General features: G+C 37.3%; 1 protein-coding gene across 1 annotated transcript; it reads left to right on the top strand.

Annotated features, from left to right (window-relative positions):
* Positions 1 to 427: 427 nt before the first annotated feature.
* Positions 428 to 10,076, top strand: LOC120174050. Its single transcript, XM_039181034.1, has 6 exons — positions 428 to 538; positions 5,942 to 7,738; positions 7,809 to 8,133; positions 8,679 to 8,940; positions 9,007 to 9,579; positions 9,653 to 10,076. Exons 1-6 carry the CDS (start codon positions 428 to 430, stop codon positions 10,074 to 10,076), a joined length of 3,492 nt encoding a protein of 1,163 aa, XP_039036965.1.
* Positions 10,077 to 10,102: the final 26 nt, after the last annotated feature.

Below are 10,102 nucleotides of genomic sequence, written 5' to 3'. Positions count from 1 at the left end.
CTATATATATAGATATTTAAAATATTGAAATAACTATATTATGTGCATCAAGCCTATATACCCCTAAAAGACCCGACCTTTTGGTTTATACTACTCTGACGAACCCCCGACTACGCGAAGCTCTGCCCTCTCAGGTAAACTCTTCTACCCTTCTTAATACTTTGGTTCGAATGTAAAACAAAAAAAAAATGCTATAGGAAATGGAGTCAACCTTGAAATGTTTTCTATTTTTTTCCTATTGCTTTTTGAAAATATCTGGCAAGAAGCCCCGTACCTATTTTTTGAGTGGTCTTTATATATAACCACTATTATGATACATATTATAATTTTTACAAAAGAAAAAATAAAAATCAAAAATCAAAACCTAATTTCCATTAACTCTTTTAACGTCCCCATTCCTCTGTGCATGGTTGATGAAATTGTACGAATGACAGAGGGAGGGGCATGGCTCCCTTGCTCGATAAGTGAGGCATTAAATGCCTCTGGTTTGATGAAATTTGGTTTGGTGGTCCGGCTTGACGATGGGCGTGGCTGGAGGGTGAGAAGCTGTTAGACTCGGCGGCGGCACAAGCTTTAGGTGATGGCGTCGGTGGCTACAACACTGTTCAGGGTTAATGATGAAACCCCAATGCTGCAGCTGATCTGGACCTTTAGATTAGATATAATCCAACGGCTATGGCTCTTGGCGACTGAGCAAAAGAATAGAAAACCCTAGCCCAAGTTGGCCTTTTCCTGTGGGCTTTGGGTGCTGGGCATTTCAAATTTGTATTTAGGTTGGGTTTTAATGTAAATAATATTTTATTTATAATAATAATATTAAAAGAGTCGGGTAAAATATGGTGATTACAATTTTTATACATTAAATTCATGTGTTGAGTAAAAAAATGTGTTATAAATAAATTCTTATATATTGTAAATTTAAAAAATAAATATAATCGAATTGGGTGACCAAAACAAATAAAAAACTTAAGTTTAATGATGATTTTGAAAACAAAAATGGTTGGCTAATTAAAATATAACCTCACGAAATGTTGTATGACTAAATATGTAATTTACCCACATGTTTTTTAACGGAGTTAACAGATCGGGGCAAATGAGGTAACGATTTAAACTTTAAGGGGCAAAATGGGGCAAAACGTCTCGAAAAATACTTTAAGGGATAATTTAATAAAAATGATATAGTTTAGGGGACAAAGGTGTATTTAAGGCTATAATTTATTATCTTATATATATATATATATATTAATGGCGGTTCTAGAAATTAAAAATTAAGTCTAAAATTTTAATACTATTTAGAAAATAAAATAAGCATGAAATTTTCTTTTTTTTTCTTTTTTTCTTCTTCTTAATACATTGAATTAAATCTAATAATTTATCTAAAATAATAGGGATACACTTAACTTGTAGGAGACTTAATACATCCGCTTCTAATATACTTCAAGATTTATTATTAAAATAATTTATTTCATATCGATTAAATCTTAAATTATTTATGTTCACATTTATTGCCCATTCATTTAAGTTGAACACGCCCTAGCAAACATGAATTAATTATAATAATGGTGAAAGTGTGAAAATGAAATAATATTAAACGGTAGCTAATCAAATTGCTTTTGTTTGATGTTTGGGGGCTGATTTTTTTTTTTAACAATTTGTTGATGAATGAAATGAAACAGCTTTTTGAGAAGAAAGGACAGAGATTGTAACGAGTCAGGTTCGATTAGATTTTTTTTGTCCATCTAAATATGATTTGAAAAATTTAAATTCTTCACTTGTATTCGATTTAATCCTGATTTAGGAGTGATCTCACTCGACTCAAATTCAATATGATATTTTAGGTTAAAATTTTATTCATATTTGATCCAACTTGACCTATTATATATATGGTTAGGATCTACTTACACAATGTAAAACTTTTTAGTTTTACATAGATTTAAGACCGTTTGATGAGTGAAACAGATAGCTGAGATGGACTCTTTGGTTTTTTTCCAGTAAATATCTTCACATTTCCTACTTTTAATCTCAGTCATTTGTTTTCACTCATCCAACGATCCTAAATTTGTGTAAAACTAAAAGAGTTTTATATTGTGTAAGTAGATTATGTTCCATATATATGTGTATATATATATATATATTAAAAATCATTTTTATTAGATAAAATAAAGATTTAATTAAAAAGTTCAAATGAAAAAGAGTATTATTGCAATTATTTCTAAAAATATAAAGGATAATTATAATATTAGGTTAGATTGAGTTTGATTTTTCTCATCGTAAACCCGAATCTGGCCCAATCCTATAACACCCTTAAAAGATAAACTTGAACAGGACCTAAATTTTCAAAATAAATAATAATTAGTTTGAGTAAAATGACCATCCCTAATAAAAGGTGAAGATGTGGAAAAAGGTTCGTTGGCAAAGGATTTGATACTTAACTTTACTTGTGCTTTGACATATAGCCTTATTCCTTTGAAACTTGAAGTCCCATATTATGGTATTTATAAACGCATAGGATAAAATTTTCAAGGAAAGTTGTTTCAGCTATGGGGGAAACATCGATTAGTTTGATAGATTTGGTCTTCTCTTGGTCCATTCAGGATGCCCTTAATCCCGATCTTTACAAATCTCAGGTTTTGCAATTGCTTCTGTACTTTTGTTTAGTCTCATATCATCTTATCCTAATGTTTTACTTTCTCGTATATATATATATATATAAGTCCCGGAATTACAAAAGGATTCCCGACTATAGGGCTTTTATTAAGTCCCTCGACTATTAAAAGTTATAAAATGATTACTCGACTATTCATATGTTCTAAACTTATCTTTTTCTATTAAAATTTGACTGTTGTTTGAGTTAGACGTTGACATGCTGATTGAAATATGATAATCTTTTGAGATTCTGAGATAATTTTTTATCATATCTTAGTCAACATGTTAATATCCACCACTAGAGGTGTTCAAACGGGTAATTCTATTTACCGACCAAACCGACAACAATAACAACAACAACAAAACCTTATTCCCATATGTAATGGGGTAAGGGGGAGGTAGGGTAGTAGGCTGCCCCCAACGCCAAGTAGAGAGCAGCTTCCGTGGAAGACCCCCGACAGTCAAAAAAGTAAAAATAAAGATAAAATGCAATGCATATATAAATAAATAAATAAATACATAGTTGAACAGTCTTCATATGCTTTCTTTATATACGCGTCTGTAATGGAAGTAATCCATGCAAATAAATCCCTGCATAAAAAATCTCTGCATATAGATAGAAACGTAAGACCCGACTAAATTTAAAAAGAGGAAACATGAAGAGAAGGATATACAGAAGTCAACGATAGCAAGTTACGAGAAGGAATAAAGTCAAAATGGGTTAAAACCTAAACTAAGGCAATACTACTCCGCTACCCTAGTCCTAAGCCTTCATAAATTCCAATGATAGAAACGTATATGAAATTAATACAAAGGCATTAAAAGAAGATAGAGATGATACACCCTATGGATGTGACCCGCACTACTCGACTACCCTGGTCTTAAGTCTCCATATTTTCCTATCAGAGATCATGTCCTCGGTAAGGGCTAAATCATTCAAATCAGATCTCAAGCAGTCTTCCCACTTCCGCCTTGGTCGTCCTCTCCTTCTGGCACCGTCGACTGTAATCGACTCTATCCTCCTGACCGCATCCGACGGTTGTCGCCTAAAGACATGCCCAAACCACCGTAGTCTTCCCTCCCTCAATTTTTCGGATACAGGCACCACCCCAAGGACATCCTAATAGCAGAGTTTGGTGTCATGTCCCACAGAGTCATACTACATGTCCATTGAAGCATTCTCATTTCTGCGGTCTCCATCCTCCTTACGTGATCCTTCTTGATTGCCCAATATTCTGATCCATACAGCAGTGTTGTCCTTATTTCCATTCTATAAAATTTTCTCTTAAGTTTTAGAGGCACATTCTTGTCACAAAAAACTCCAGTAGCATCCCTCCACTTTAGCCATCCCGCCTTTATACGGTGTGTAACGTCATCATCCACACCCCCATCTTAATGTATCATAGACCCTAGGTACTTGAAACAATCCTTTGAGGGGAGAACATGTCATTCTATGCATACTTCTACATCTTCATCATTTTGGTTCCCACTGAAGTTTGAACATAAATACTCTGTCTTTTCAATATTGAGCCTTAGACCTTTTTCTTCCAAAACAGTCTTCCAGGTAGCCAGTCGACTATTCAGCTCAGTTTTTGTTTCAGGAACTAGGACAATGTCGTCAGCGAAAAGCATACACCATGGAACACCGTCTGGTGTCACACAATAGATGTCGTCCATAATCAAGGCAAAAATGTAAGGGCTAAGAGCCGACCCCTGGTGGAGTCCGATTTCCACCGACAATGCCTCGGTGTCGGGAACTGTAGTCCTGAAGTATGTAGTAGATCTACAATACATATCACGAATTGCCCGGATATAATCAGTTGGGATCCGTCTCATTTCCAAGGTCTTATAGATCGTATCGCGGGGAACGTTATCATACGCCTTCTCAAGGTCAATGAACGCCATATGAACATCTTTATTTTTTCCCTATATTTCTCCATAAGTCGTCGAAGTAGATGAATCGCCTATGTAGTAGACATGCTTGGCATAAACCCAAATTGGTTTTCCGAAACCCTAGTAACTTGTCTCAACCTAGCCTCTATCACCCTTTCCCATAGCTTCATGGTATAATTGAGTAGTTTAATACCTATGTAGTTGCCACAACGTTGGGGATCTCCTTTATTCTTATAGATTGATATCACCGTAGACTCTCTCCACTCCTCTGGCATCTTGGCAGTCTCTAAAATAATATTAAAGATGTTGGTCAACTACTTAACTCCCTCTTCTCCTAGGGCCAACCACACAGTGATAGGAATTTGATCTGGACCGATAGCTTTGTCCCTTCCCATCTTTCTAAGAGCCATTTTGACTTCCTCAAACTCAATCCTACTTGTAGGGCAGTCATTGGCCGTAGTATGATGGTCGGCTGACCCATCAACGGTACTATCTCTACATGGAGAAGCACCATCATTAAATAAGCCAAAGAAGTAATTACCCCAAACCCTCTTAATATCATGATTTTTCACTAAAAGAACACCATTATTGTCCTTAATAAACCTAATGCTACTTAGATCCTTTTTCCTATTCTCCTTGGATTTTGCTACCCTGAAGATATTGTTTTGTCCTTCCTTGGTGTCTAATCTCTTGTACATTTCTTCGTATGCCATATCCTTTGCCCAAATATCATTAATCTGTTTTTTTCTTTAACTGTTAACCGAATCGATTTTTTTTCAAAAAACACTAAACTAACCGAATTAAGTTCGGTTAATTGATCGGTTAACCGAATTAACCGAAATTTTAAATAATATATATTAAATATTTAATATTTAAATTTTTGATTAATTCAGTTAATCCGGTACGTTAATTCAGTTAAAACCAAGTTTAAGCACCCCTAAAGCTAAATAATATATATATATATATAATATTAAATATTTAATAATTTCAGTTAATTCGATTAATTAACTGATTTCAAACCTAATTAACCGAAACTGAAGTTAAAAAAAAAACCATTAATTGTTAACCGATCGAACCCAAAATTAACTGGTTTGGTTGGTTAATTCGGTTTTAGTCGAACAAAGAACACCCCTATCCACCACCTCAGAACGCGGTAAATCTTTTAACAAAAAAGGATAATTTTAGAATATATAAATAGTCGGGTGACCATTTTGTAACTTTTGATAGTCAGGAGACTCAACAAAGTAATATCTATAGTTGGAAGATCATTTTGTAATTTTTAATAGTCGGATGACTCAACAAAACATTACCTTGTAGTCGAGGTACCATTTCTGTACTTTGCCCTATATATAATGGTATTGATTATAATTAAGTATTCTGCGTTCTTAATTGAACTGAACAGGTGAGGAATATCCCTGGGACATTCACATCTACTGCAGAATACTTTGGCTCCTTTATGGCTCCTCTTGTTGAGGAAACGCATGCAGACTTGCTCTCAGCCATGATGAGGCTGTCTCGGGCGCCTTCGTATCAGCTCTCTTCCATTGAAAGGGACATAAGCTACCTACCCCCGACCGGTTTTCCTTATAAGATTGTTTTGCGGAACTCTAACCGGAGCGATTTAGTAACATACCAACCGCAGGTGGGAGATCTTGCGGCACTCACCGACGTAAGACCGACACGCATCAGCGATTTGAACCGGCCTACAATGCCTTTCCTACTTGCATACGTACAATCAGTGGACGGCGATAAAATCTCCCTTTGGTTAAAGAAGCCGTTCGTGATTGAAGAAAAGAGGCATAGCCATAAGCATGATGGTCTCTTTTTTGTGTTTTTAACTAATGTGACCACCAGTGTTCGAATATGGAAAGCTTTGAACCCGGATCCTCCAGGAAGGAACCTGCAGATGATCGACAAAGTTATTCGTATGAATGCAGATGTAAGCAACTGTACCGTTTCGAGCCGTATTTATGCTTACAAGTCTTTTCACTTGGCTAATCTTGCTTATATTTATGTTTCCTTGCAGGACGAAGAAGATTGCGCCGCGTGCTTGTTCGAAAACAACTCGGTTACCGTTCCTTCGTTCGAATTTCACGGTTTAAATGATTCCCAAGAAGCTGCAATTGCAAGTTGCATTAAGACATGGAGATGCAGACATCAAAATAGTGTCAAACTCATATGGGGTCCTCCAGGAACAGGGAAGACTAAAACGATTGGCCTGTTGTTGCTGGCTCTTCTAGGAATGAAATGCCAGACAATTACCTGTGCCCCGACCCTCACCGCTGTGACGGAATTGGCGTCTCGGCTCGTGAGATTGGTTGCAGGGGCATTCGAATACAAAACCTACGGATTGGGAGATATAGTTTTATTCGGGAGTAGCGAGAGGATGAGAATGGACGATCATACGAACCTGCTCCATGTGTTTCTGGATTATCGTGTTGACATGCTGAATAAGTGCTTTTCACCGAGCTCCGGGTGGAATACTAGTTTACTCTCCATGATAAATTTGCTCGAAGATCCTCAACAGCAGCACAGTCGATACATTGTGTATCGAAAACTGGGAATTAACATAGATGATGATCATGAAATGGAAGATGAGATCAGTTCTAGGGACAATGAAACATGTAAGGGCGATGCTCTCACTTTACAGGTATTTGTAAGGAAGAGGTTTTCAATCTACAAGGAGAGGCTCAAGTTTTGCGTTGTAAACTTCTACACTCACTTACCAACTCATCATGTATCATTAGAAGTGGTGAAGAACATGATGGATGCTCTGGATTTGCTCGGATCGATCGAGACTTTGTTGAATTCTTATGATTATGGAGATGAAGGATTGAGGGAAACCCTTTACACCGAAAAAGAAAGGGAATTCGTCGGTCGCTTCGCAGAGTTGAAAGCTGCAATAAAAAGTTGTATCCCGGTGCTCAAATCACTTGGTCACTCGTTTCAAATTCCAGAATTTACACAAAGGTTCATGATCAAGAAAATGTGCTTGGAAAATGCATGCATACTTCTGTGCACTGTATCAGGCTCTTACAGATTGAATACGGAACGGACACGACCGTTTGATCTTTTGGTTATCGACGAAGCCGCTCAACTGAAAGAATGTGAATCAACCATTCCCTTTCAACTTACCGGTCTCCACAATGCGGTTCTTGTAGGAGACGAGCGGCAGCTGCCTGCAATGATAAGAAGCAAGGTTCTGTATTCTATATCCTTGTCGCTCTTGCTTTCATTGCCTTTTAAGTCACAATTTGTAGCATGAACAGATATCAGGGGATGCTGGATTTGGAAGGAGCATGTTCGAAAGGCTCGTGTTACTCGGACAAAAGAAACATCTACTCAATGTCCAGTACAGGATGCATCCATCTATAAGCTCGTTTCCAAATAAGGAATTCTATGATGGGATGGTTTTGGATGCCGCAATAGTGAAACATAGAAGCCATGAGAAGCGTTTTCTGCATGGGAACATGTATGGTGCTTACTCATTCATCAATGTTCCCTATGGAAAGGAGCAGTTTGGTGAACTGCATAGTCAAAGGAATATGGTGGAAGTTGCAGTGATTTGCAACATAGTTGCTAGCCTCTTCAAAGGTATCTCTTCCAACTTCTTCCACAAATCGTATTTTCACTGTCACTTTCCTTCCTATTGAAGTCTCCAAAGTTTTTAAAAGCTTCGGATGTTTCATATCTTCCAACCATTTATAAGCATTTGACATAACTACTGACAGACCATGTAATTTGTCCGAGTCAAATTTACTGTCTAACAGTCATATCTATTTGTCATCTCGGCCTATATATATATATATATATTTACCATCACCTAAGTCCGACATCAACGCTAAAACATGTATATAAACCATCCTGCAGAGCTGTAGGAGAAATTCTTTCTCTTGTGTTCTTCTTCTACAAATCATTTACTCCCTACCTTCATGACAGAACTACCATACAAGGGTCTTCAAATCAGAAGGATGAGCTGCCAAAGACCACCATAACCTTATTTTTTCATCAACATTTTGATATGTTTAAATTATGGTTTTTGATCCCTCTACTATTCTCGAATTGGGGATTTCTTCCCTATACTTCAAGGTCAAATTATGGGGTTTGTATAATATACCGTGGTTTCTTTTGCTTAACAGGGTTCAATGCAACAAAACAGAGAATGAGCATCGGTATTATATCACCCTACACAGCTCAAGTACATGCAATTCAAGAGAGGCTTGAAAGGAACTACAGTAGATACTCAGGCAGGGGCTTCACCGTCAGCGTCCGTTCAGTGGATGGATTCCAAGGAGGTGAAGAGGATGTCATAATCATCTCTACCGTCAGATCCAACGTCAATGGATCAATTGGTTTTCTATCCAATATACAAAGGGCAAATGTTGCATTGACACGTGCAAGGTAATATTATAGTATTATGATTTTGGTCCTTCTGCTATTCTCAACTTTTGGCGCTGCTTGTTGCAGGCATTGCCTGTGGATATTGGGGAATGAAGCAACATTGGTTAAAAGCAATTCCGTGTGGACGAAACTAGTTGCCGATGCCAAGAGAAGGGGTTGTTTCTTTAATGCCGATGAAGATAAGCATCTGGCTGAAGCAGTTGTTACAGCCTTGATTGATCTCGAACAGTTTGACACTCTACTGACCACGGATTCTCCATTGTTCAAGCATGCAAGATGGAGGGTTCGCTTTGGCGACGATTTCAACAAGTCCGTGAGGTACATAAAAAACAAAGAGATACATAAGCAGACGATTAAGGTGTTGGAAAAGATTGCAAGTGGATGGCGTGATGAGAGGATGAAGAAGTATCAAGGTTGTTTTGGGTTGATGGAGTTGTATCCATTGAATAGTGAGTTGAATCTGGTTTGGAGTGTGGAAGTGGAGACGGTGAAGGGGAATTCAGAGTGGATCCAAGTTTTGAAGGCTTGGGATATCGTGGATTCGTCGGACATAGCCAAGGCTGCTCACAAGCTCCACATACTTTTTGCAGAATACACGGAGGATAAGATCAGTAGGTGCAAATATCAGTGTCTGGAAGGGTAAATCTTTCTTTACAAACATCCGTAACGCACAAGTTATTGCTCTTGACAAATATTATTATAAAATGTACAGGAATTTGGTTGTTCCAATGAAATGGGCAGTGCATGTGCAAAAATCAGATGAAATGGAGTGCTTATCAAGAGATGGGCATACAATTGGTGACATTATCAGTTCCAATTCACCAGATGAAATGGAGTGTTTATCAAGAGATGGGCATGCAAATAGCAACATCATCAGTTCCAATTCACCAGATGAAAAGGAGCGCTCATCAAGAGATGATGCACATGGCAACATCATCAGTTCCAACTCACCAGATGTAATGGAGAGCTTATCAAGAGATGGGCATGCAAATGGCAACATCATCAGTTCCAATTCACTTGGTTTTTATTTTGTTATAATTATGACTGCTATAGCCATTGCTATGTTTGTGACCAAATATCCATTTTGGCCTATCCTCCTCCTCATTACTTGTTTTATTTTCTTAAACCAACGATAAGAACTTGTCATTTAAATAAGGTTGTA

Source organism: Hibiscus syriacus, unplaced genomic scaffold, assembly GCF_006381635.1.
Source record: "Hibiscus syriacus cultivar Baekdansim isolate YM2019G1 unplaced genomic scaffold, ASM638163v2 tig00112000_pilon, whole genome shotgun sequence".
Taxonomy (NCBI): Eukaryota; Viridiplantae; Streptophyta; class Magnoliopsida; order Malvales; family Malvaceae; genus Hibiscus; species Hibiscus syriacus.
This window is presented reverse-complemented; position numbering and strand designations above follow the sequence as displayed.